This window comes from Branchiostoma floridae, chromosome 1, assembly GCF_000003815.2.
Source record: "Branchiostoma floridae strain S238N-H82 chromosome 1, Bfl_VNyyK, whole genome shotgun sequence".
NCBI lineage: Eukaryota > Metazoa > Chordata > Leptocardii > Amphioxiformes > Branchiostomatidae > Branchiostoma > Branchiostoma floridae.
In genome coordinates, this window is record NC_049979.1 from 34,583,558 (window position 1) to 34,610,941 (window position 27,384).

At 38.8% G+C, this 27,384-nt stretch overlaps 1 protein-coding gene across 1 annotated transcript in view; it reads left to right on the forward strand.

Annotated features, from left to right (window-relative positions):
- Positions 1 to 27,384, forward strand: part of LOC118426498 (serine/threonine-protein kinase MRCK alpha-like) — a 55,581-nt gene that overhangs the window by 16,208 nt on the left and 11,989 nt on the right. Inside the window, exons 9-42 of the mRNA XM_035835988.1 lie at positions 2,069 to 2,133; positions 2,605 to 2,788; positions 3,531 to 3,610; positions 3,936 to 4,225; positions 4,605 to 4,682; positions 4,908 to 4,981; positions 5,465 to 5,571; positions 6,708 to 6,843; positions 7,308 to 7,418; positions 7,829 to 7,890; positions 8,094 to 8,178; positions 8,713 to 8,736; positions 9,063 to 9,163; positions 9,652 to 9,757; positions 10,292 to 10,416; positions 11,090 to 11,189; positions 11,768 to 11,919; positions 12,705 to 12,805; positions 13,297 to 13,401; positions 14,801 to 14,880; positions 15,345 to 15,365; positions 16,082 to 16,171; positions 17,646 to 17,711; positions 18,312 to 18,417; positions 19,186 to 19,257; positions 19,695 to 19,759; positions 20,283 to 20,422; positions 20,965 to 21,046; positions 22,538 to 22,681; positions 23,677 to 23,721; positions 24,130 to 24,202; positions 24,469 to 24,531; positions 24,931 to 25,335; positions 26,714 to 26,821. Coding sequence (XP_035691881.1) covers positions 2,069 to 2,133; positions 2,605 to 2,788; positions 3,531 to 3,610; positions 3,936 to 4,225; positions 4,605 to 4,682; positions 4,908 to 4,981; positions 5,465 to 5,571; positions 6,708 to 6,843; positions 7,308 to 7,418; positions 7,829 to 7,890; positions 8,094 to 8,178; positions 8,713 to 8,736; positions 9,063 to 9,163; positions 9,652 to 9,757; positions 10,292 to 10,416; positions 11,090 to 11,189; positions 11,768 to 11,919; positions 12,705 to 12,805; positions 13,297 to 13,401; positions 14,801 to 14,880; positions 15,345 to 15,365; positions 16,082 to 16,171; positions 17,646 to 17,711; positions 18,312 to 18,417; positions 19,186 to 19,257; positions 19,695 to 19,759; positions 20,283 to 20,422; positions 20,965 to 21,046; positions 22,538 to 22,681; positions 23,677 to 23,721; positions 24,130 to 24,202; positions 24,469 to 24,531; positions 24,931 to 25,335; positions 26,714 to 26,821 — 3,646 coding nt within the window. The remainder of the gene's footprint in view (positions 1 to 2,068; positions 2,134 to 2,604; positions 2,789 to 3,530; positions 3,611 to 3,935; positions 4,226 to 4,604; positions 4,683 to 4,907; positions 4,982 to 5,464; positions 5,572 to 6,707; positions 6,844 to 7,307; positions 7,419 to 7,828; positions 7,891 to 8,093; positions 8,179 to 8,712; positions 8,737 to 9,062; positions 9,164 to 9,651; positions 9,758 to 10,291; positions 10,417 to 11,089; positions 11,190 to 11,767; positions 11,920 to 12,704; positions 12,806 to 13,296; positions 13,402 to 14,800; positions 14,881 to 15,344; positions 15,366 to 16,081; positions 16,172 to 17,645; positions 17,712 to 18,311; positions 18,418 to 19,185; positions 19,258 to 19,694; positions 19,760 to 20,282; positions 20,423 to 20,964; positions 21,047 to 22,537; positions 22,682 to 23,676; positions 23,722 to 24,129; positions 24,203 to 24,468; positions 24,532 to 24,930; positions 25,336 to 26,713; positions 26,822 to 27,384) is intronic.

Sequence of the window (27,384 nt, forward strand, 5' to 3'; positions counted from 1 at the left end):
AAGAATCATTGTAGGTGTGTGTCTTTATGCATAGATGATTTGAGAGCGTAGCAAGAATCTTAGTGTTTCAAAATAAATGAATTAGGCCATGCCAATATAGTTTGTTGGTTCACGGATTTTCAAAGAATAAAAAAAATATGCCTAACTTCAAAAACGTCATGTAAACAAAGCCAGAGGGCCAGGTGTATGCCTTGTTGCACTCAAGTTTATGGAGTAGACATGGTCATATTCAAGTTTTCCTCCCTGCCTATTTCATTTATGATGTCCCTTTGCTATATTTTACCTTTGAAAATAACCCATGCACCAACAAATTAAATATGTGTGGCCTTAGGTAGGAAATAATGTTGTTAGATGACCTGCATATCTGTGTCCTGATGTCACAGTTAAAGGCAAAATTCAGAAATATTTTGAAGGAAAATAGTGAAATCACTCCGTATTTGTTTACACATGTATTTTGACAACAGTCATGGAAAAGAAGAAATAGTTCTTTAAAGTTTAGGGCCTGCCTAGAAAAATGAGGTATTGATGTTGCCAAGGTTGACGAGCAAGATTGACACTTTGGTGTGTGCATTTTGTGAATGGACATATTGATTTTGGAACTTGTAAAATAACATAAATGCTATGGCAGCACACCCATTCATACAGTTTTGGCAGTTAAAAGTTGAATGTGTTCCACACAAATCATGCTGTGCCAATGGGAATTCCAGCTTACAGTCATAGCCATGTCATTCATCAGATCTATGAGCTGTATGGACGTCATACAGGCCATTTATAGGCAGGAATCTTACAGGCACATACTGGTCACAGCCCTCATGGAGTTCACTATTGTTGAGTCCAATTTTTAGGATTATAACTTCGGATTTCTTATCTAGGCTACGATGGCCATTTGATAACAGAAACAGATTATCTTTAACAGTAGCTACAATTTCCAGAAAAAAAAAATCTTGCCATGGTTTACGACCGGTATTTTACGAGGAAGATTTTACAGTAATGACCCAGTTGACTGACAGCAGTGTCTATGGGACCAAAGTCGGCCGTTTAATAACAGTTTGATACCAGTATTGTGCTGTATTATACTCTTCTGTACTCATTTGTGATGATACAGTAGCCGACCAGAAAAGAATTGTGCCTTGGTCTTACGATGGTCCAGTGTTTTACGAGGAAGGTTTTACAGTAAATGACCCAGTAGACTGCCAGCAGTGTCTGTGTGACCAAAGAAAACAAGCCTGGCTCCCGACACTGAGCCGGTAATGTGTGGTATGTGTGACCCCCAGTACTGGGAGCAGGCTCAAATATTTATGATGTCTCTCTGATGACGCTCCCCTGGATTCCTCAACTAGCTGTCCTCTTTAAACAGCTGTGAACATGACTCGGTCCTCTGTGTGTGTTTGTTGGTGTTGAACGAAAGAAGTCGGAACAAGCTGACAATTTCACCCAGCTCAAAAAAGGGTCACAAATGTGTTTGCTCAGGGAAAACATTAGTGGCACTCTTCCTTTTGGAAACTTTTAATACATGAAGAGTTAAGTGAATTTTGTAAGGAAGTTGTATCAGTGTGTCGTACTGTTTGGAATATTTATTGGTCTCATATGTTACCATCCACACTTACATGTATACTGTACATTTATGTAAAATGGCTCTGACTTAGGCTACACTGACCTGACTATATGGATGACACCCTCGCGTGCATAAATCCCCCCTCAAAGTTTGCAATCATACTGTAAGGTTTGTAAGCAATTTTTACAAGTAATTTTTTGTCATGTGTAACAAGTGAGTTGAAAATGATTTTGAGCCCCGAGCACATTCTTCCAAAGTCAAAGAAGAAAATATGAAAGACCAAAAATAAAGAGTTTATTGTTAAAAAAAATACAATGCTCTGTGTGTTCAGTCATTTATTCAACCTTCCTGACCACTTTGGGCACTGACCTGTGCCATCATCTTCAAGGCCCCATAAGCCAATGATTGCTGATATTGATGAAGAAGAAGACCTCTGCCCTCAAGACCCCATAGGCCACTAAAATGATTGCTTATATAGTTAAAGTATAACCTCTGACCTCTTTATTTCTACAGGAAAGATTTGGTTTTCCAGATGACATTACAGACGTTTCTGAAGAAGCCAAAGACATCATAAGAAGGTAGGCATAAGCCTGTTTGTGTATCTTATTTGTCAAAAATTGTTCCCAGGTACAACTTTATAAAAAAGCGCCATCTGCTGGCCACCACTATATTGCAACAGCAGTCAGAGGGCCAATGTGAGGATTTGTTGCATAATGACAATGACAATGGACTTTTTTGCATACTCATGCACTACAGAGGCTAAATGCATTAGGTTGTGCTTGCATATGAGTACAGTGAACGTTCTAAAAACATATTCTTGATATATTTTGAAATACAAGATATCAAAACTGTAGTTCCTAGTCAAACTCCAAATTCATTTCGTTACAGTTAACTATTCAGGACCTAACCATATACCAAATTTCATGACAGTCCATGCGTATCTTTTTGAGTTATGTTGCTAAGCCATACACATACATACTAACATTCAAACTTTACAAAAAAACATAACTTTCTTGTTAAAGGTACTAAGAGTGTGTCTCTCCATCCAGATTAATATGTGACCAAGCAGAGAGATTAGGCCAGAACGGCATCCAGGACTTCCAGGGACACCCCTTCTTCGAGGGCATCGACTGGACCAACATCTGGGACATGGACCCCCCCTACATTCCCGACGTCTCCAGCCCGACGGACACGTCCAACTTCGATGTGGAGGATACTGACTTTAAGCAATATGTACGTTTGCGACACTTCATTTACTCATTATCAAATTTAGCCTTAGGTCTTCTGGCACCAGGGCTGTCTCCAGAACCTGTCCCTCCGTCCCAGGACGGAACTTTGCTTGCTAGGACAGACAAAAATTTCACACTGTCCATCCTAAAATTCTGAACTTCATGACATGAAATTGATGAAAATGTATTTTTTAAAGATTAAAATGAGAGATTTAACAACATACAGGTAAGTCAACAACATGGGCTCCAAAATAATGAGTGGGACGTAAAAATTCTAAAGCTGAAGACAGCCCTGGCATGCATGTAGATATTGTAGCTTGATGGCTGACCAGCTTGACTTAATATGTATGTTTGGGACAACCCCCTGCAAAATGCAGATTATGTTGGGGAAAAAGAAAAATTCCTAATGAAATTTAAACTGTTAGACTTCCTCAAGCACAGCCCTTCAAGTTAGTTCTTTGAAAGTGAAAAGTAAATTTTAATGGATTTGTATCTGATACTGCATATTGCTCATCCTAAATGAATATCAAGAGAATCTGTTACTTTCTTACTCAGAGATTGGGAAAATGAGATTAGAATCGAGAATTGAAATTTATCCATGTAAAAATATACATTGCTTGTATTGTCTTTGATTACACATAACATGTAGGGCTTTTTTTATTCTTGCCATGTGTATACATTGTGTGAATGTGTTTGTACTGAAAAAGTGTATGAAACAGTTCTAAACATGCATGTTCTTCCCACAGGAGTCAGTACCCCCTGGTTCCCATACAGCGTTTACAGGGCATCATCTGCCCTTTGTAGGATTCACATTCACAAGTAATAGGTAAGACTTGGGCTTTAAATTTTAGTATTACTCTAAACTACCATAACAAATAATAAGAAATTTAGGCTGCACCAATTTAATTTTTTGTTTCCCATATTTAAACACAGGGAAAACTAGAGTTCCACAACCTCATACCTTCACTATGTTTACTTAGCACTGTTGTAATATGTTTGATTGTGCCAAATGTTTTCTCAAGGCTTATAGGTTATGATACATGTACATTGTTTGGAAACTTGATATCAGCGTTAGAATATACACCAGTATTGGTAAAGGATATAAGTTTGTAACAAAAGCTTCATTTTTGTATTGTCATCTTTTTTTTCAGTAAAATATCAGATGCAGTAAGTTTTCAAGATGGCCTGGAGAAGAGGCAACCCTCCGTCACGTCCAACTCTGCGCCCGACAGCCTCTCCATCGAGGCGTACGAGAGGAGAATACACCGGTTAGAGCGGGAGAAGACGGAGTTAGCTAGGAAACTGCAGGACTCCACCAAGGCCCTGCAGGCCACAGCCACAGTAGTGGATGGGGTAGACAGCAGCAAGCCTAATGCAACCACTGATGTGGAGACCAGGCGTTTAAAAGACGAGGTGGCCTCCTTGAAGAAAAAGATAGCAGGTATTGCACTGGTGTCCATATACAATGTATCTGTATATTTTTATATGTTGTGTTAGTGGGGTAGTGTGGGGTAACTGCTGGGTATTTGTCCTGGAACCAAGAGGTGCTGGGTTAAAATCCTACCATACTACTGATCTTGACCTTACCCTTAGAAGGCGTTTTATACAACTTTCCACATTCCACCCATGTGTAACACAACCATGATTCAACAGAGGTTAGAAGTAGCACTTTTACCGTATACTGTTACTTTTTCACAGTCAAATCTGATCAAATACCCCACAATGAGATATTATGTGGGCTACGTTATACACATGTACAAAATGCTACCTGAGTGTATTGACTGTATTGTTTTTTACATGGATTGTTTTGTCTGTTTCAGAAACGAATGTAGATCAGCTGAAAAAGGACCTGCAAGACGCTATGGAACTCCGGGGGGAGTTGGAAAACATAGGGGAAGGTAAATCTTCTGAATCATTGACGTCACTAACTTGGGAAGAGTAATCTTTATATCTAGTGTGTAAGATTGGTAACAACAACAACACAGGTGCCTAAGCATTGGCACATATTTTATGAAATGTGTTCAAATTTTGCGAATACGTACAAATTTCATCTGATACGCACAAGTCACTGTGACTTGCACAAATCTAATGTTTCTAACATGTTTTGACCGGTTTCCCCACAGAAAAAGCAGCGCGGGTGAAACAGTTGGAGAAGCAGATCCGTGTACTTAAGGCCGACAAAGAAGACTACCACAGGGTGTGTACTAATAGCCTTGCTTTCAGTTAATACTCAGTCCTCTATTACATGTATAGATAGGCTCACCTGTTCTGCAGTTCATCTGTGGTTTACTAGGAGATGCACAGTCATTGTAAAAAAAAAACCCTCATAATCACAACTTAGTGTTAGCTAAAATTCAATCATAGCTCTTAAAATTGTGTTGGACTTGAGATTATACAAATGTAATTCTTAATCCAGAATGGTCATGACAAATTCAATCTCTACAACTGAACAAAAATGGAGATTTACTTCCGGACGTTTCGAGTGACATCCAACACTCTTCTTGAGCATCACTACAATAAACTGGCAGAAACAATTCTATACAAGTACATCTAACTAGAAAAAACATGGTTGAACATGTAAGGATCGTAAAGCTTAAGCATTTAAGCTTAGACCAGTGATTCCTTTAATCAAGCTAGAAGGTGGAATGGTTGACTGACAGTTAACTGTGTCCTGTTGTAGGAGTTGATCGAAGCACAGGAGCGACTGAAGACACAGAATAAAGAGCTGAAGGATGCCCACGCTCAGAGGAGACTGGCCATGCAGGAGTTCTCCGAGATCAATGACAAGTATGGACTCAGTCAACCCTCATATTAGGGGGATAGATATTCAAATGAAGAATCCATAGTTACAAAGTTTGAGCTTTGTTCTAACACAATGGAACAAATCTCAAACTTTGTAACTAGGGATAGGTACTGCTTATCTGTCTGTCATCCATGTTTCAGTTATTCAACTTTTCCATGCGTAACTTTACACAGAGTCAATACTTATAGCATGTAAGATGTATAGTACAGGAAGATATACTACAGTCTCCCCCAAAAGGAGCTGTAGACTTATTTTGAATATACTTCTCAGCTTGTCTGCAATTTTTTACTAGACAGTCATTTTGATGTTTTACTTGCTTGGCTTTCAAAATATCTTGTTCTGTTGAAATGAACATTATTTTAGAATTGATAACTTGTTACGATGTTGACATGCAAGTTTCGCAAGGCTTCATCATTTTGAGACATAAAATCAACTGCCTCTCCAAAGTATGATGAAAGATTTACCTCTCAAAATGCAGGAAACAAGCATTTCTGAGGGTTACAAAAAAATTGCTAGGACAGCTCCCCCTTCAAAAAAGCTTGTGTCATTGTTGCTTGTCTGTACTATTGCCACTATGGAAAGTATACCAGAGAGTTCAAATATGTATGCGTGTTGTCTACTTCATTTTATGATTTTTCCATCCTTTTTTTGTCTCCTGTGTTTAAATGTGTTCCATCATCTTTCCTTACTTTCTCATCTTGTATGTTTTCTTCTTCATCTTCTTCTGTCCCTTAGTATGACATCTGCCAAGCTGAAGGCTTATTTAGAGTCTAGGTACAGGTACATTCTCAGTCACTGTGGATGCTATCTGACATGTATTAAGTACGCACAGGTTCCCCTCTTCCATTGGCTATTGACTGCTTGTCTCATGCCAAAGTCCAGAAAAAAAGTTGAATTGAAGCAACATGGCACTGACTTGCATAGTATTACATAACACTGTAGCATACTCCAAAACACTTGGCGTCTGGATTATTCAGTTTATGGCTTTGCATTTTGTGGATTGCTCATGTTCCAAATGGTTTTATTATCTCTTGTATCATGTATGCTGGTAGCCTTAATGGAAGCTTGTCAGTTTCTATTTTCTAATCTTACAAAATTATCCTTACTTCCTTTTTTGTAGAATGTCGGAACTTCGGTCTCAGAAACAGAAACTGTCCCGCCTGGTCCGGGAAAAGGAGGATGAGATAGACATCGCCATGCAGAAGGTGGAGAACCTTCGTCATGATGTCCGCAAGCTGGACAAGGCCAAGAAAGACGTGAGTCTGTTGTCTGTTTTTTGTTTGAGCCTTGCTTTATTCATGGATGTCCCTGTAGCTCAACTGGTAGCAGCCACACAGTTGAGCTCCTATTTCCAATCAATTGGTAACTGGGAGATCTTGGTTCGAATGCTAGGCAGGGCATCTTGGTTGGGGCTGCATCTGTCTTCCAGAAGGGACGTAAAATAAGGGTCCTGTGTTTGAGGGGGGTACCTTGAGCACGTTAAAGGGCTATCAACCCCTCCCTGTAAAGATATACCCTGCTATTGAAACAGCAAGAAAACTTGCTGAGCTATGTGACACTACAAGCCATGTAGATAACAACTACTTTATTTATTCAATGACATGAAAAACTCAAGACACTTTTCATTAAGGTCATGAAGTTGATGCAGACTGGATTTGGTCGTTAGTTTTTAATTAGGAAAGTAAGAAATGCTATAATTGGTTGTTTTCCCCTGTTACAGTTACAAGCTACTGTGGACGACCTGCAGGCAGAGATCCAGAAGGAGCGCAAGTTGAGGGAAAGAGGAGACCAGTACTCCAAACAACTGGAAGACGAACTCGAGACCCTCAAGGTGTGTTACCTTAGTGACCTGTCTCGCTCTTTTTACCACACAGTTGGTCTACATATAGTGCAGAAATTATCTGCTATTACTAGGAAAATGTATACTCCTCTAAGAGAGCAGCATAGCAGGGACAGCTATGATCTAAAGTGTGACAACAGTACTAATGGACTAAGCTGTTTTGTATGTGTATGTGTATCTGCATTTGTATTATTTTGTTTAGCTGGTATAACTGCCCTTTAGTGCATTTGTATAATTTTGTTTAGCTGGTATAACTGCCGTTCAGCATAAAGCACAACACACAGCTATACAGTATGGCCTTAGTTGTCATAGAGTATAATTCTTTAACTTGTTATTCTTGGCAAGACTTTTTCATTAAGTGAAAAGTACAAGTGAAAGTGATGTATGTCTTCATCCTGCAGAGACGACAGGTGGGGAGATCCTCAAATATTGGGGACAGTGAAAAGGAAAAGGAACTGGCAAGGTATGGGATATATGTCAAACACTTTTTTTGTCTTGTGTGAAACTGTCTTATATGCAAAATATATTTGAAGTGAGGAGCATCAATCCAATGAAATGTCAACAGCAGGGCTTTTACTTTCTAACTAGCTGATTGAATGTTTTTCCATAAGATGTAAAGGCAAACTTCTTTAAGAAAAGGTTCATAATAATGATTTCTCCCACCAGGGTAAAAGCAGAGCTGGAGAAGAAGGAAGTGTTTTTGGAGGAGGAGCTGGCAAGAACACAGGCTGCACATTCTAAGGAAGTCAAGGTAAGAGGCTGGAAAGAAACTTAAATCAATCAATACAGGGCTGTCTCCAGGACCCATCCCTTCATACTGGGACGGAAATTCGCTTGTTGGGACAGACAGAAATTTCACCCCATCCAGCCAAAAATATCTGAACTTCATGACAAAAAAACAAACATATTTCATTAGCTATTTCATTGACAAATTTAACAATTGAATCAAATTTGCAACTTTGCAAAATTTCCTCTGCCAAAGCCCAACCAAGGTTAATGCCTTGCAAGGCCTGCAATAAATAAACTCCCCTACCCCAACGATGGGTGGAATAAACCGAACTGAAAAGCTGGTGACAGCCCCGCATCAATATAGATATAGTCCAAGCTAGTCAAATTCTATTGGTAAGGGAAAAAGGTTGGCGCTCATATTTCTGATGAATTTTAAGGTAAAACGTCATGCTTTTAAAAGCTGCATATTAATAAGAAGACACAAACAGATGGTTTGGGGATAAGGAGACGGGTGTTCGGCTCTAACACTCTGTTTTCCCTCCCATGCATGTGTAAGGACGAGCAGGCTAACTTGGTCCAGGTGAGTCGACAGGGTGGACAAGGAGATGGTTTACATTCTTGGGACAGATGCATAGAAAACCTGTGGTGTTAGTCTTGGAGTTGATGTTGATGAGGATCATACTGTAGTTCAGAAGAATGGCAATAGTTCAGTCCACCCAACCTGTACAGGATAGGACATAGAAGAGACTCTCCTTTCTGTATTTTTTTTCTTGTTTTTTCTTAATAAATGGTAAGCTATCATCAGGTGTGACACACCAGTTTTGCCATCTAGTGAAAAGAAGGCCTTATTTATTGTAATGAAAAAAAAGAGGACATTTGATAATTCTGACTGTGTGTCCTGTGCAGAGCCTGAAAGAGCAGCTGCAGGATGCGGAAACCTCGCAGGCCAAACTACAGAGGGAGGTCCAGGTGCTGCAGGACAAGGTTGGACAGACCAGGAGGGAAAGGTGCGTTTGTTTGTTTGGATCATTGTTTATTCAAAGCTCCAATGCAACTTCTCCTTTTCACCAAAATCCAACCCAACCTCAACCCTATGTCTGACTTAATCTAAACCCTAACTGTAGAAATTTAATTACAAACAGCAATGTTTTCCCAAAGGAGAAAACATATTGGTTTTGCAGGTTTGTTCTTTTTCTTCCTTTCTCCTAGCAGAAAAAGATTGGGTTGTTTTCCTGGGCTAGCTATCACACAGATACCCCCAGATAGCCACAATTCTATTTTTCACTCTCACACACTACTTTTGGGTGAGCCTAATGGTATAGTATTGTATGGGAGTAGCTTGACACAATGCTAGGGAAAACATTGCAAAAATGTTGCCTTTCTCATTTGTAATAACTTAGATTTATAGACCAATACATTTGAATAGTAGCCAAACGTTTTACTCAGGAAATTCTGTTAGTTAAACTGTGGAATGCTGTTTTTCCATCCTGCACAGCGTAAACGAACACCAGGAAATGATTGCTGACATGCAGCGGAAGCACGAACGGGAGAAGAACATGCTACAGGAAGAGAACAGAAAGCTTATTTCAGAGATTGACAAGGTAGGGACATCCTTTCAAACTTCACAAATATTTAAGGTTGTATTTATTAATGTGCATTCAGTTTGTGATGGATGTAATGTATTGAATGTACAACATTTGCTGCTTTGTGCTTCACATTGTAATGTGTTCTAACAATTTAGAAAAAAAATCAAATTTTAAAATCATAGGTGTAAATGTATCATAATTCTATGTATGACAGACTGTATTGTCAGGGACCAAAATGAACTTTTGCTCTGGCCAACATTGGAACTGGGAGAGATCCCACTGTTGAGCCCGGGACAAAGATCCCACTGTTGAACCCGGGACAGAGATCCCACTTTTGAACCCGGGACAGAGATCCCACTTTTGAACCCGGGACAGAGATCCAACTGTTGAACCTGGGACAGAGATGTTGCTGTTGAACCAGATCCAAATGTTGGCCCTGGCACAGAGATCTGAACCAGTGACAGAGATCTGAATGCAGAACCTGGGACAGAGATCCCATCGATCATCCTGGGACAGAGATGCCAATCCTTTCTCTTCTTGTTGTTGCAGCTTTCCTCAGCCAATGAGAAGCTGATCATCACCAGCCGACAGTATGAGGAGGAGCTGCGGGAGATGGCAGAGAAGAAGGAGTCTGTGGCACACTGGGAGGCACAGATCGCTGAGATCATACAGTGGTACACAACAGTTACTTCTTATAATGTCCTTAGTCTGAGTCAAAACAGAAGACCATTCAGGAGACCAATAAAATCTGGTTTATGTGTACAGGTGGTCATTATAGACAGGTTTCTTATGCCTGTATTAGTGGGAAAAATTGTCTAAGGGACCACCAAAAAATGACTAGCCGACTACTGCCCACCCCTGCGTCAGAGATCCCAGCTGCAGTATAATCACAAACAATTGATAGGACCACAAAAATTGGTCTCATTGGCCAGGTGGCCCTGAATATGAGTTGGTCACTAGTCCAGATTTGACTCTATGCAAAAGCTACTACTTACAAATATCTTATAAAACAGTTTGAAAGAGAAATAGAGTCATAAGTTTTTTTTAACAATGCAAGGCCATTGACCACTTCTAGGCACTGAACTACGCTCACTGTGTCAACATCTTCTCCCTATTAGTCAGAAACATAGAGCTTCACAAGTTCGACTAACTGACTCAATAGGCAAAGCAGGGGTTACAAGGCCGCTCCATTTAGTATATCGTATGTGTTACATTATTCTGTGAGTAGGTTTATCAACTTGGTAGATCAATAGATGACAAATTTCACTGATGGATGATACAGAATACTGTGACTGTTGTATTGTTGCATTATGACTGATGTCAATGTTTCCCCTGTCTATCCCCCAGGGTTAGTGATGAGAAGGAATCGCGAGGCTACCTACAATCCCTGGCCAGTAAGATGACTGAAGAACTGGAGGGACTCAAGATGTCTGGTGTCGGGGCTAGGGTAAGACTTAAATTAAATGTCTTGAGTTTTCAGCTACCGTTTTGCTTTAAGATTTAAGTCAGGTTTGATTCTAGACCCAGGAGTTACATAGATGTCCATATTGATGGCTGTTTTAATTCCTTTAATTCAAAGTGTTAGATGATATGGATTTCATATTTTCATGGGTGTGTTTTGTTAATGCATTGTTGTTGATGATGTTGTTGAAGACATTTGGATAATACCTGTATTGAGAAATGTCCTTATACTCCATATTTCAAGGATTTCAGCCTTTATTTTGATGATCAAATAATAGTTAGATTAAGTCCAGAATCCTTAAAAAATTTGATGGTATGGAGAACTGTCAATTTAGTTGTGTTAAACGATTGGTGCTTCCTAGTTATGACACGTAATAGGCAAAAAATTATGGTATAATGCATTTACGAGATGTAAAATATACTGTCACTGGAAGCTGTGTCATTGGCAGGCTAGATGTCACAGAGTATAGGACAGTACAGATAAACTCTGTCTTGATTGGATTTGTTATATTTCACTCCATACATGGACTGAAATATATTGTTTTTTTACATCTATTCCCACAGTCAGAGAAGAACTGGCAGATGCGGCGCTCCCAGAAGCTGGACAAACAGGAGCTGCTGGCCCTACAGTCCAACCTGCGGTCCGAGATTGAGGCCAAACAGGCCATCAGCGAGGAACTGACCAGGGTCAAGGAGTCCCACATGGCCGCAGAGAGGTTCGCTTGTTTGTTGTTTTGTTTGTTTGAGCCTTAATTTGTTCATGCAAAACTCAAATCTGTGTGCTGGCTGTTTTTCATTGATGTAATGAGAGAGAAGTAAGGGTCAAACAAAATACAACAAAGATACAAAATGTTAGTGTCCAACACCACTAGATATGTTTCATTCACACTTTTCACAGAAGTACTTTTGGATGGGAACATTTCTTAAATGATTTCAGATGTGCTACTAAGTCTGTCTTAAACCTCCGCCTATACTCCAGGACTATATTGTCAGCAAACTTGTATTGGTTACCCATGTTATGCTAGTGCCAACAGGGTTGAACAAGTTTTCTAAAATCCACTTGTCCTATCGGGCAAGCACATAAAAAATGTACTTGCCCGAACCAATTTTTCACTTGCCCAAAATTCAAATGTCACTGTTACTAGTATATGCATTTTCACTTCCAGCAATGGAATTATCTGTAGACAATTGCTTGATGTCATGACTGTAAAAAGTAACAAGTATATCAAAATTGCACTAAAATCAATGGAAAAATCTTACTTGCCCGATCGGACAAGTGGGGTAGGACATGCACTTGCCCGAACAGCACTTTCACTTGCCCTGGACAATAGGGCTAGTGGACTTGTTTATCCCTGGCCAATATTTTATATTACCAACAGTTTACACAGCAACTTTTATTTCAAAGTTGGGTTTTAGTTTGTAGTACCTTTGAGAGTGTATTGTGTAGCCTTGATTGAAATAGCACTGTTTTACATTTAGTATACCTTTGTTCTGCCCACAGCAAACTGAGAGAATCAGAAGCCAAGGTGGATGAACTGACAGAAGAGGTGGACATGTTGAGAAGAGAAATCAGTGAGCTTCGTGTCAGTCAGCCCATATCCAGTAAGTCTCACAACAACACTCTCTCAGGGTTGTATAATAAAGTTCACAAAAGTGCCAATTGGTATATTGGATGGAAAAAATAGTACACGTCTTCCAATTCACGTTGAAGATTTCTTAGTCAAGATTCTGATACTGATTGTGAATCTGCAAATCACATAAATTATTTTCCACTGTTGATACCTGTTATCGTTTAAGTAGACCCTCCCCTATATTTATGATTACTGGTGAAGCATATCATAGCAAGTTGTTGTAGGATGATTATGATGATGTTGTAAGTAGTAAAGGTATATATAATTCAAGAGAAACAGCAAACAGGTAAGTACGGAGAGTTCTACTCTAGTTGTAACATGCACGAGTGCCTGTCCACTGTTGGTCTGTTCAACGTGTGCCGTTTGTGTACCCACCACACCTGCACTGGCTGTCTCTGCCTGCCCCCCTCCCCACCACACCACCTAACGCACGCATGACTCACCCCTGTGTTGGTTCCACAGACGACCTCCTCGCCACCACATGGCCTCTGCAGGGCGACTCCAGCTGGGCCATTGCCCAAGACGATTCGGGTATACCCTGGCCCATAAGGGCTGCGCAATCCCACGGTACAGCTCACTCAGTGTTCATTGTGTTCTCTCTATGTGGAAAAAACAAACAAACAAACACCATGTCCTTTTCTAGCCAAGTCAGCTTCACAAATGGGAAAATTGAGCAACCTTTTTGCCCGACTTGTTTGCCAGCATACTGTAAATCTTGAAAATTTGGCAGTGGTTTTATTTTCGCACTCCACTGCAAATTTACAACAACACAAATATGACTACATTACTATAGAATTGTTTCAACTGTTAAGGTAAAACATGCCAAAAAGCAGTTACTCAAGCAACTGGATATGATTTTGGAAACGGTCAGATGGGATGTTGTTTTTCGTCAGTGACACTGAAGAATTCTTGTTGTAGTGAGTTCTTATTTCCTAGCTGTGAATTGATATGTGAAAGAGATCTAGAAGAACAGATTTCCTTTTCCCTTCTGCTACAAAATGAAACCATCACAAAAATAATTGAGTTTACAGTACAATGACAATAGGTACTTCAACTCATATCTTGAAGATGTCAAACTTATTGAGTATGAGTCAGACAGTGCCTGGCTATGTCTGACATGCTATTGTAAATCTTTGCAAACAAGAAGTTTGTGAAGCGGACTTAACTAGATGTAGGCATGGTTGTTTATCCCGGTAAGTCATCACCTAACTTTGGGGGGAATGTGTTTTTATAGCATCATCTTAACATTGTTGACATCCAACATGTTTCCATCGCATTCACAGTGATCCATGTAGCTGGCAGATGTTTTTGTTTCTTCCATTTTTTGTTGTTCTCACTTTTTTGTTCCCTTTGTGTTTTCCATTTCTAGCGCATGGTTGTGTTTGTCATGTCACGTTAATCCTTTTGTTTCCCACCATTTCTTGTAGGTAATATCACAATGTTTTGTCATGGTGTTGTGTGCATTTTGCTTGATTGCAAGGAGCATGTTGAGGAATGAAGTGTGCATGTTATGTATCTGCACTTTTGAGATACAAGTTGTTGTATTTGCACTATGCTAGTGTCCTAATTCTTTAATATGCAGTAAGTAAGTTTGGTTCTTAACAATATGATGCTGTGATCTATATTTGTGAATGTACAATGTACTTGAATACACAGAACTGACAAACCTGGTTCTTGACAGTTTGTTTATACATCTATACACATATCTTCTACCAGGAACATAGTTAAAAAGTTAAGTTAAGATGGCCTACAGATTGTACATGGAGCTATTCACAGCTTGACTGGCTGTTTGTCAACAAAGTTAGACCCATAGTCCTATTACTTGAGTTCTTTTGGCGATTGTTACACTCAGGAATACTCTGGTAAGCAGTTAGAAATTGTATATGAAAAGTTGTATCAACTCAGATCGAGAGTTGAAGGGTTGTGTAGCAGTTTAAGAACAGTCTTGTATCCTTGTTTTCTCCAGCGACAGACCGACCGGAGTCTCAGATGTCCTTCCTAAATTTCTTCCACAAGACCAGATTTACGGACAGGCCAGAGGTGGAGGTAAGGAGTCACCTTTCTTTTGCTGTGAAATCTCTGATGTTTTAGAGCAGAATCTGATGTGATCTGTCTTGTCATTTTAATCAATTCCTTTGATAGCACTTTCCCTCTTGTGATCAAACATTGTATTCCTGGTACAAGGGCTGTTTCCAGCTTTCTAACCCATTGTAAGGACCATTCTAGGACCCCATTTTGTTATCAAATTTGTCCCTGTAAGCTTACGAAAATACACTTTTGTCAACTTTAAGTCAAGATTTTTGCACGGACAGGATGAAAGTTTTTCGTTCTGACAAGAAAATTGCTGTCCGAATGGAATGTGTCCTGGAGACAGCTCTGCCTGATACAATTTCTTTTTTATTTTTCTCCTCTTGGAAATTTACTCTGATGATTTCTTTTATGCACCAATGATTATTACAATGTAAATGTTGACACTTTTTTCTTTCTGTGGTTGTGTTACATTCTCACAGAGTGATGATGAAGTATATTTGGTGAGTCCTAAAGGATTTACAAGAATGTGTGCCCACTTGGGATGGTTGTCACTTCATTGTTTGTACTCAGTAGGGCTGGAAATGCATATTTGGGGACAGGTGGACTTGTGCATTTTAATTGCATCTAGCCCCAAATTTCTGTTGCACAGAAAATTCTGGTGCACATAAAATTCAGGTACAGAAAGTACACCTAGCTCCCAAATTCCATTACAGGAAACAGGTGCACTTTTACACTTACAGTGCACCTAGCTCCAAAATTCCATTGCACAGAAAATTCTGGCGCACAGAAAATTCTGGTGCACAAAAAATTCAGGTGCAGAACATAGAATAGATGAACCCAAATTCTATAGTTAACAACAAACTTCTTACTTTTGCTCACTATTTAATGTGAAGAATATACTATTAGCTGCTGTACTTTGATGTACATTACCCAACACAGATATCTAGATTCACACCCAGGGTGCAATTTTGGCTAAAGATGCAGAAGTGCATCATATGCACCAAGTGTTTCTAGCCCTGATGTATATGAGTCTAGAGTCTCACATAGAGTCTAACTTGTTCTTGACTTACAACACACATTCTTGATACTATCAATAATTGATTCATTCCATCATGACACAAGAATCAATTACATTGAAACTGTGCATGATTTATACCCATTCCACTAGTTTGAGTGAACCTTAAAGTGACAGATGTTTGTGTATTATCCCGTACAGAGTGAAAGCGAGGTGGATTCAGTCAGTTTGGGGCGTGAGTCCAAGCCAGAGTCCATCCCACAGACTGACTCAAGCAGTGAGCCTGATGAGGTGAGCATTTCAACAAGTTTCTTTTGTTCCAGGAAAATTTAAGTACAGTAATACCTTAATATTGCTTACAGGACAGTGTGTCATGATAGTAGTATCATCAAGAAAACTTCTTCCTATAGATAATGAATATATTTTGATACAGAAAATGTACATTAGATGGTCTTTCTTAACCTTCTTTCACCTGCCTAACCCCATTACCCATACAAAGTTACAGGCGAATGGGTACCTTAGCAGGTTAAGGTAGTATATCAGGGTGGCTGAGCAAAATTTCAAAATGATATTTTCCAAAAAATAACTATCAATGTTATTTTCTATGTAGTTCTATTTTCATAATCTAACATACTTTCCCATAAAATGTACCTTTTTGTCTGTCAAAATTCAAGGTCAAAGTAACTGTCTCAAATTACGCAAAAATTTCAAACTCATCATAACTTTTCAAACTTGATATCATTGGATAGGTCTTAGTAAAACAAATAGAATGGTTTTTATTTCAACAAAATCGGACATACCGTTAGAGAGTTATGGCCATTCAAAGGCCTGAAAATTATGCATAATTTCTCTTGATCAGCTAATTAAATATGCAAGATTACAATATCTCCGTACTCATACAAGATACAAGAGAAAAACTTGGTGTACATGGGTTTTATAATATGTTGATTTGAAATATTGTCCTGAAATTTATACATCTTGTTCAGAAATGATGAATAATCCTGAATAATTGAGTTCCAGGGGTAATAAAATCAGAGTCCGCTAATTAAATATGCAAAATCACCATATTTTCCCTATCCTTGAAGATACAAGAAAAAAAATTAGTATACAGGGGTTTTGGCACATGCCGAATTCAAATTTGACCTCAAAAACATCACTTTGGTCTTTTTACGACCTGTAAAAGTGGATTACGTCACTACTACCACAACACCTTGATTTCTATGGCCTAATTTTTGAAAAAATGTTCATCGAAAATGGGTAAAATAAGTTTTATTATGAAATTTACCCTGTAAGGAAAAACTTCGTGCGCTCCCGACGCAAAACGATGCTATTTAGTGCTCCCAAATGCTATTAGCATAAGGGGTAATAAAAATTTCAGGAAAAAAATTAATAAAAAATCAGCATGACAAGATATGATAAAATCCACGCACAGATCTATTCAAATCACTATTATGCACATTTCTGAAAAGTTTCAATAATAACAGACAAATTACAAGCCAAAATTTAAGCTTTTTAGGCTTTTTTTTACTAAAAATGGGCGTGGCCTCAAAGTAGTCGATGACGTCATTGTGGCGTCATACCAATGTGCATAAATTATCTTTATGCATTAGGGTACTACCTTAGAAAAAATCAAGGTCCATACATTATCTAAGATGGTAATTTTGGAAGACCAAAAACACCCCCAAAACTCCTCAGCCACCCTGCAATCCTACCTTAAGGTTAAGATACAATTTGACTTCAGTATGGGATATGTGTTGTGTTACAGGACCTTCCGCCCGCACCACCCAGACCTGATCTGATGCCACGTCCACCCTCCATATCAGGGCCCAGGGTAAGGCTTTATCAATACATTCTCATTTGTTCTGCTGAAGATCCAGATTCATATTGTTATTCAGATAATCCAGATTGTTAAAGATAAACATTTTAAGTCAGTTTCCTTAGTAATGACTTAAGAAACCCTTTCTTATATAGACTGTGTTGAATAGCAGAGCTCTTTACTCACCACCACATTTTTACAAGAGCCGACATTTCAGTGACCATCTTTCACCTTTCACATGGGTGTTACAGTTTCAGTCTCGACATGTTTTGTCACATTACAAAGTGATTGTCATGAAAGAATGCTTAGACTAAACAATTGTAAGCCACTTGTAAAGAATGTAGTCTCAAATATGTGACTGAGTTTATATGCCCCCTTATCACGGTTCATGACCAACAAGTGACAGTCACCAAAACATCAGCTCTTGTAAATATGTTACTGTTACATGTTCTTGAGTACATGAGAACTTTGTTATTTGTTTATTTACTAAATTGATGAAATTCTTTACAGATTTACATGAATGTAGATGTTGTGAAGAAGTCGACAGTTCAGTTCCCTATAGAAGGCATGAATCGTACACACAGTTTGAACAATTTGTGAACTTGTGTTTTTCAGCCCAAGGCCCACCAGTTCATAGTGAAGACTCTGACCAACCCAACCAAGTGTAACCACTGTACATCCCTCATGGTTGGACTAGTGAGGCAGGGCGTTGTTTGTGAAAGTATGTATTATTCTGACTTTTCATGTAATCTTCATCCATTTGTAATTACATTGTATGACACATTGAAATCAATGTTCAGCCATACCATGTAGTTGTCAATTTTTTTGTTTCTAAATCAATAATAGTAATGTCTCAGTGCCAAGCTGATAGTTCCTACCTGCAATAGCCCTTATGATTAATATGAAGTAACTTAAGATATTGGTGCTGAGAATGATACATGTAAATCTTATTGGCAAAAATGGTTAATTCAAGAAGTTGTAACAAGCTAGTCAAGAAGTGTAGGCTTTCCCAAAATTTCTGTAACGAAAGTTTGTCATGTTTCTTTGTTTCTTTGCTTCTTTTTGTTTTTTTTCCTTTTTCCCCTTCTTTTTTCTGCCTTTTCCACTTGAATGGTCTCCCTGTATTTGCCTCTCCTACAGCGAGCATCATGGATTTTATTTACTACTCTTGCACATGTCAGTAACAATGCTTTTGTTTCGTAGTTTCTTCACCTTTTCTTCATTTCTGTAGGTATAGCGTAGCTGTTGTTTTTATTGCTTTACCTACACTTTTTATCCAGATATACTTATCACTATCAATCTCACAAATAGAGGGTATGGTTCCAGTAGTCTTAGTTCTACATTGTATGGGACTTAAAAATGATTGATCAAATTTTCTTTGTAGGCCGAGAAAAAAACAACAATATAGTTTTCTTAGGCTTAAACAATATTTTGTGGATGCAGAAATACACAAACTGTACCCCTAATGTATGTGTTTTCACCCATTCAGCGTGCGGGTTTGTTTGCCATGTGGCATGTGCAGACAAGGCGCCGGCAGTGTGTCCTGTACCAGCTGATCAGAGTAAGTATACGACTGCACACTTTCACATTTAGTCCTTCCTATTTTACTTTAGTTGGTCCTTATATGAGGTGTTCACTGGTACAGGTTTGACTATATCCCTATGCTGTTTTCATGAATGACATAACAACACTTTAAAAAGAACACAGTGAAGGAATGTTGTAATGGAGTTCCATTGCCTCTGTAGAAGAAGAAAAGGTGTTTTCATTGATATTACACTAATCAAGGTAGACTGTAAGAGATTGCTATTCTTCGATATTATGTACTATTACTTATTTGTATGGCTGTTGATATTGGTAAACATTAAGATGTATCATAGGACAAAATTGGGTACTGGCTATGATCAGTTCCCAAAAAATACATACATGTGTGTTGGAGTATGAATCTCCATTGATAGAACTTACACTTAATTTTCTTTACCACTACTTGTCTCCATCCAGCAAAGAGACCTCTGGGCATTGATCCACAGAGAGGAATAGGAACAGCATATGAAGGTTATGTGAAGGTGAACAGCTCTTTTTATTTCAAATTTGTATCAGTCTAAGGACCTTTTTTATGTTAGTGTAAACCTTTTGGTGTTTTCGTTTTGTTCTGTAAATACAAGTTTCTGTTAACATCAGATTCTCTAAATATTGAATTAGGTACTCCTTTCCACCTGAGTCGAGAAAGGAAATAGGTGTTAAGTGCCATTCTCAAGGGCATAACATTGGGGAATGCTAGGGACTCAAACTGAGGGCTGTCTCCAGCTTTGAATTTTTTTCTGTCCCACTCATTTTTTGGGACCTGATGGGAGTTCATTTAGTTGTTCAATATGGCATTTTAAGACACATTGTCATTTATCTTTTTCATGTAATGAAGTTCAGATTTTTAGGATGGAAAGGCTTAAATTTCTGTGCGTCTCAACAAGCAAATTTCTGCCTAGGACCGATGGACTAGTCTTGGAAACAGTGCTGCTTTAGGCTCTAAGTCAACAACCCTTAACACCATGACTCCCAGTATTAATAAGTTTGATAAATGCTTGTTGTCAGGTTCCCCGTCCTGGAGGAGTGAAGAAAGGCTGGATCAGACAGCTGGCTGTGGTGTGTGACTTCAAACTCTTCCTGTACGATGTACCTGAGGGGAAGAACGCCCAGCCTGGAGTGGTTGTGTCACAGGTGTTGGACATGAGGTATGCTATGATACTAAAAGAAATTCATTATGCCCTGAGAAAGTTCAGACATTTTGGAAAATTGGGAGTTCTCTGTTTCTTTGAGTTCACAGTTGAAATAGTGTAGAGGAACACAATGGAAATGCTGGCACTTGCACTTGAAGTTGTAATGGGTCTGTATTGGAGAAATGACAGCAAAAGCCACAAATACCACAAATGTTTTTTGCAATTTCTCAAGCGGGATATATCTAGTTGCATAATGTTTTCAACTTGTTCCAAATTCCCCTATGTGTATCCCTAACATCCTCTTTCCAAAAGATTTCACAAATTACTCAAAGAATATCACCGAGAAGGAATATTTTCACATATTGTGTGTATTGTTTGTTGTCTTTTAAATCATACTATTTACATGTTGCATCATACTCTAATCAATGAAAATCTAATCTTGGTCACTCAGCAAAGGCCGTATAATGGAAAGTTTTGGTTACCTTTCATAGACTTGTTCTTTGCCTTGGGTAGAACAGGTCAATATGCATATAAGTTAATTTTGATTTGTTTTTCAGGGATGACGAGTTTTCTGTCAGTTCGGTCCTGGCATCAGATGTTATCCATGCCAACAGGAAAGACATCCCCTGTATATTCCGGGTGAGTTGTTCAAGTTGTTCAGTCATAGGAACTTCACATTCCCTGGAACTAGTCAATTATGGATAGATACACAACAAATATTACAAAGCTATGTTCATCTGGATAATTCTGGGCATGTCTTTATGTTTGGGTTAGAGATGGCCTCATTCAGTCTGCTGGAGATCACAATAAATAAGCTAACAATCAGTAGTAACATCAGCAATGAAAACTCAGGGAACTAATCATTTTCCTGTCAGACATCATCTCAAGACTGCACATAACTCCTGACTTGTCCTTCTTTAGTGAACTTTACTTGTGTCTTGCCATGAATTGTTTTTATTTCATTAACCCTCAAACCGCCGTAGCTTTTTTGTGACGTAGATTACCGTATGGGGTCAAAACTGACCCCAAAACGTTTTGTACAAATACAGTTTTTTATGTGAATCTTTTTGCGATTTGTATATATGTATAGTTTCATTAATCTATGTGGAACAGTCTGACATGATTAGGTGAGAATAATTCGAACTCATTATCATAATTTATGCAAAAGATCATGAGGACCACATTTTGCACCAACGCTATTCAGACCGGGAAGGAGGTTTTTGATGCCTGTACCAGCTTCAATGCCATATAGTGCCTGAATGGCTTATGCTAAGGCCACCAAACTTGGTAACTTTTTAGAAAATGTTAATAACAAACATTTTCAGTTAACAAAGTATGTTCATCCTTTTTTATGTTGCCATGGCAACGGAATTCTGACAGACATATTTATTACGAAATTTTCTAATTTTGTATCAAACATTTACGTTTTAAGGTTTTCTTGGCAAATAACAATTGTTTATCACATCTTATAAAATCCAACATAAATTTCAGGACTCAATATTCATATTTTATGCTAATTTGATGACGTCATCATTCAAAATCCAAGATGGCGGCCGATATTACCTAGATGACGTCATAATGTCGTCATATGAAATGATAATGGCACAAAAGTTCTAACAATAATTTTGGCTTACATGTACATCATTCTCTGAAAAATTCGTGATCCTACGATAAGTAGTTTAGGTGTGGGTCGCAAAAGTTTGTTTAAAAAAATGCTGGGGTCAGTTTTGACCCCACTGGACCATGCATAAACTTTCGAGGATAACTTAATCAACAATGAGTCAATCTCGGTAAAAACGTATAAGAAGTTATAGGACAGATATACAAACAAACTCCTGGAAGGAAATTTGTTTTCGACCAGAATTGACATAATGGCACACATTGATATACGCCTGGGGTCAGTTTTGACCCCATACGGTGGTTTGAGGGTTAATTTTTGTAGAAACAAAAGGCATAAAATAGAGTGATAGTACTGAGTAGTAAAATTTTGGTTATGCTGTCTTGTCTTGGTTTTGGTGACAGTGGTAGTGTTGCTGTTTCATGCTTTATGCTAAGGTTTTTTTTTGGGGGGGGGGCACAAAGTGATTTAGTGGGTTTTGTGATAACCTTTTCTTTCCGTGTGTTTGTCAGGTCACACATTCCCAACTGGACCCCCCAGGCCTGCAGTGCCAGACCCTGGTGCTGGCCGACAGCGAACACGACAAAGTCAAGTGGGTGGGAGCGCTGAACGAACTGCACAAGATCCTGAAGAAGAACAAGCTTCCAGACCGATCTGTGAGTTGGTACTTGTCTGTGGGAGTGTGTTGTTACATGTATGCTACAGGGCATGGTGTGGGGGATTCGACTATGAGTAACCAAACTTTTGCAACTATTAATCTTGCTACCACACTACATGCTGTATAGAAGAGTTCAGGTTGGCCCTAAAAATGCAATGTAGCGTAGGAGTATGTGGTAAAAACATTTTCTGAATCAGGTATTTGATTTTGAAGTCAGTCTTATTTTCGTTGCCATTTTAGATATCAAATTGAATGGTTTCAGCTTCTATGCCAGAACGATAATTAAAGTAAAGTGACCCAAACTTTGGTATAGAAATGTATGAGTATCTCGGATCATATGTTCCTGATTGCATTGAGTATTTGGTTATAGGCCCATATGAGCTTACAATGAGTTACTGTAACATTTTAGAAATCTAACCCTTTTTGGTATCTGGGGAATTACGGGATAATCCATTATGGAAATGGATAATTTTGGAACAGTTTATTTTTCCAATCCTTATGTCATATCTTGACTGGTCCACTTTTGCATTTGGATATGTTGGGATAGCCCATTTTTCTACAGAAGGGGTTTTAGATAGTCCATTTTGCAGGCAAGGGGGTGGGGAGTGAAATGTGCTGCATTTGCTTGCAAATGTTGGCTTTCCAGTTACATAGATCCTTGTTCCTCCATGCATCCCATTGGTGTTGTCTTGATGTGGTTTGGCTTGTGCAGTAAGGAATGAAAAATGGAATACTGTGTCTGTATTATTGATATGTCTATTTTATATGGTTGTTATATGTGCAATGTAGTAGTTGTTTAGTAATAGTAGTTGTGAAAGCTTGGCTACTTGTACAATCCCTCCCAAGACCTACCCTGCAGTAGCATACTCATTTTAACCCTCATATGACTAACCCTCATACATAGCCTCCATCCTCATCCCTCCTAACCACCCTCCCAAAACAAGACTCCAGTAAGCTTACGTTGTCTTTTTGTTGCATGTCACCCACGTGAAGGTGGTTTCATCAAACGACCAGTCGCCACAACAATTGGGAACTGTGGTGAGAGACCTTACTTTGTCACACGAATGAGGGAAATGCAAATGTACATGTGATAATTTACTCTAAGAATCTCCATGTTTCTGGGGTGGGATATTTGTTTTAAACTGTGTTGTCTGTAACAAGTGTCGCTGGAAGAATTCAGCACATCATTCCAAAATGACATCATAACTGAGATAACTTCTGAAGCCACATTCTGCCATTTTTATGTCACGATACCATTCTATCCTCAGCAGTCCTTACGAACATACACATGGTTACAAACCCATGGTCAACTACACGAAATGTTCAGTAATTTAGTCAGTAAGGTCCATTTTATAACACACAAATCACAATCCAATGTAGTAGGGATGGGAAACATCAGTACAGAATTAGGTTTCGTGCATGATGGATTTCACTTTTGTGTTCCAGATTTACCATGCCAAGGAAGTGTATGACAGCACCCTACCTATCATCAGAACTGCCATGAGTGCAGAGATCTTAGGTAGGAAATAATGCTGTGAAACTTTTTATGCTGTAGAATTATTCTCTGACTTGTTGTGTGTGTACGTGTATAAAGCCACAACCATATACCAAGGTCTAACGTATAGATTATACCTTTGTATCATTCTTATATTTTGCTATCTGCCTGTGAGCATGTATTTAAAATACAGTATGCAGTGGAAGTGTATTGACATTTTGCCATTATTTTTTTAGTATTTTTTTGTCCACCATTTCTCAAATTGCCACATTTTTGTCTTCTGTCCACAGATCCAGAGAGAATAGCACTAGGAACAGAAGAAGGACTGTTTGTCGTTGAACTGACCAAAGATAGTAAGTCAGCCAGTTGTCCTACTTAGCATGCATTTCCTTTAATGGAATTGCTGTTTTACAAATTGGTCTATTCTGAATATCAGCTTTAGAGTTAGACTTGTGTTCTGTTACGTCATACTAAGTATCCTGGATATGTTGATGAAGGTTTGACATCCAGGTAAACAATCTGAAGACAAATCATTCTGTACAACTGGATGAGATGCAGATATTGTTATTGGACATTTCGAGTGACATCCATCAGTCTTCTTCAGCATCACTAGAATGAACTTGCAGAAGGAGTCAATACAAGTACATGAGACATAATTGAAAAGAAACGGTTGAGCATCACTACCTTGTAATTTGTAGTTGTATGCACAATGTAAATGTCAGTATTGTAAATGTCTGTTCTCTTTTCTTCAGGTATTGTGAAAGTTGGGGAGGGAAAGAAAGTATTCCAGATAGAAGCATTGGCCGGGGAACAGGTGGTCGTCGTCATATCAGGAAAGGGTCGCCACGTCCGCCTGCACCCCTGGGTAGCGCTGGACGGCTCGGAGGTGGAGTCCATCAAGATCCCCGAGACCAAGGGCTGTACCATGTTTGCAATGGGTGCCATACGCCAGGGCTCCACTATGTGTCTCTGCACCGCGGTCAAGCGCCACGTGTTTGTGTACGAACTAAACAGGACTAAGACCAGGCACAAGAAGATCAAGGACTTGACCATGCCCAACAATGTCCAGTGGATGGCTGTGACCAATGGCAGGCTGTGCGCCGGGTGGCAGTCGGGATTCGCTCTCTACAGTATTCAAGGGGAAGGAAGCCCACAATGTACGTAAAATTGACAACACGGGTGTTGTTTGGCAGTGTTCAATTTAAGTCCAGATTGAGTCTATTCTGAAGTATTTTACACACAGAATGATACATTATTATCAATGAGAATTAGTGAAGAAAGATTCTAAATAACAACATAACAAAAAGGTCTTTTCCCATGTTGAAAATAACATAATGGTTTTGTGAATGTGATACTTTCAAGTGCAGTCAAACATGTGCAAGTGACCTACATAAGGACCAACTGGCCAATGTGACCACTTTGTGGTCGTTTCTTAGATAATTTTCCTCATTAACAAAAGACTTGAAAATCCTGTCTTCATCAACCACCTGTCAGCATTGAGCAGATTTTATGGGTCCCCTGGGTGGTCCTCTTGGACAGGTTTGACTGGAGTGAGCCACTTTTACATACATGTACACTAAATGTACACTAAGATGAATATCAGTACTTTCACTCATCTGTCCCTCTTTATCTCTAACTCACTCCTGTCTGCCTGCTCCTGTCTGTACACCTGTCCTCCACCCAGTGTGCACAGGTAAAGAAGGCGCATCTTCTCAACTAACTCTCTTGACCTTGATCTTCTGTGATCTCAATCCTTAACAATCATTCATGACCCTCAGAACAATAAGTACACAATGGATAGATTCTTTGTACACAACTAAGTGCTTTCTTCAACCAACATTTCGGTAACAGTCTGTCTGTCACCTTCCTCAGGGCAATTCTGACTGGTTCACACTGTACTACACTGTAGGTGTCACTGCTTACAGATGCAGTCCCAAATGTAAAGTATGTAAACATTGTTAACACTACATTAACTGTACATTTAGAATGATACTTAACGTTGTTGACTGTATCTGTTAGCAGGGACATCTATGCTGTAGCACAATGTGAACCTGTCAGAATTGCCCTGAGCAGGGTGACAATAATGAATTGTTGATTCTGATTGAAGTACTTGGTTTTGTACAAAGATTGTAGTTGTTCAGTGACTTACCAACATAATGATTCACGGAAATAAGGAGACAAATTACTACAGAAAGCCAAAACAGAGTTTTGTCAGATCATGAAACATTGGTAGCAATTTTAAAGTGCAATAAGTGCAGTTTAATCCAAAGTCTGTTCAGCAGTCTGTTTGCTGCATTAAATTCATGGCTTTCCTCTTTCTACTTGAATTTAAATCTGATTAACTCTATCTACAGGTAGTTACAAATATCTGTTGTTACAATCTCCCTTCCCAATGTTTTCATCACAGTTGTGCTCTTCTTCAATTTGAAATATGACAGTTGACAGTGTTGTACAATTGTTCAGTACAGTTATGTCATTCATTTTTCAGTGATGAGTATGAGAGTTAACAGTGTTCTCTGGATGTGTTTGTTGCAGTGCTTATCAATGGAGAGGACACCACCCTGTCGTTCCTGACCCATAACCCCATGGATGCCATGTACGCAGTGGAGATCACCACCAGGGAATACCTGCTCTGCTTCAACAGTCAGTACCAACAGTCTTAAGAAACATTTTCACTGTAAAACCTGTGGAATAGGAAATAATCATGGCATTTTACTAAATGAAACAGTGCTGTCTGTGGAACAAAACTTAAATCCTGTTTGTCCAAAAAGTCTGACCGTCATGACATGAAATTGATAAAAATTTATATTCCTAGGCTTAAAATTACACATTACACAACGAATATCAACAACATAGACTCCTGACCAATGCGTTGCGTTGAAAGAAATTTAAAGCTTTGAGACAAATTGTATTGCTGCAGCAGAAGCCTTATCAAAGATAACTCATTCACGATTGATTGACATTATGATCCACCACATTTATGGATAATGGGCGTTGAAACAGGTGATTAACACCTCTTCAGAACGGGTGATTAACGCCTATTTTTGCCCAGTACTTGATCAGGTATAAAAGAAAACATTCACTCAATGAAGGAACTATTAACACATCACACTGTCATATGATATAGTCCCTATAGATACAAGGTGCAACATTGTAATGCAAATGATTGTTGTTGTTGTTGTTCCCAGCCTGTGTTATGTATATTG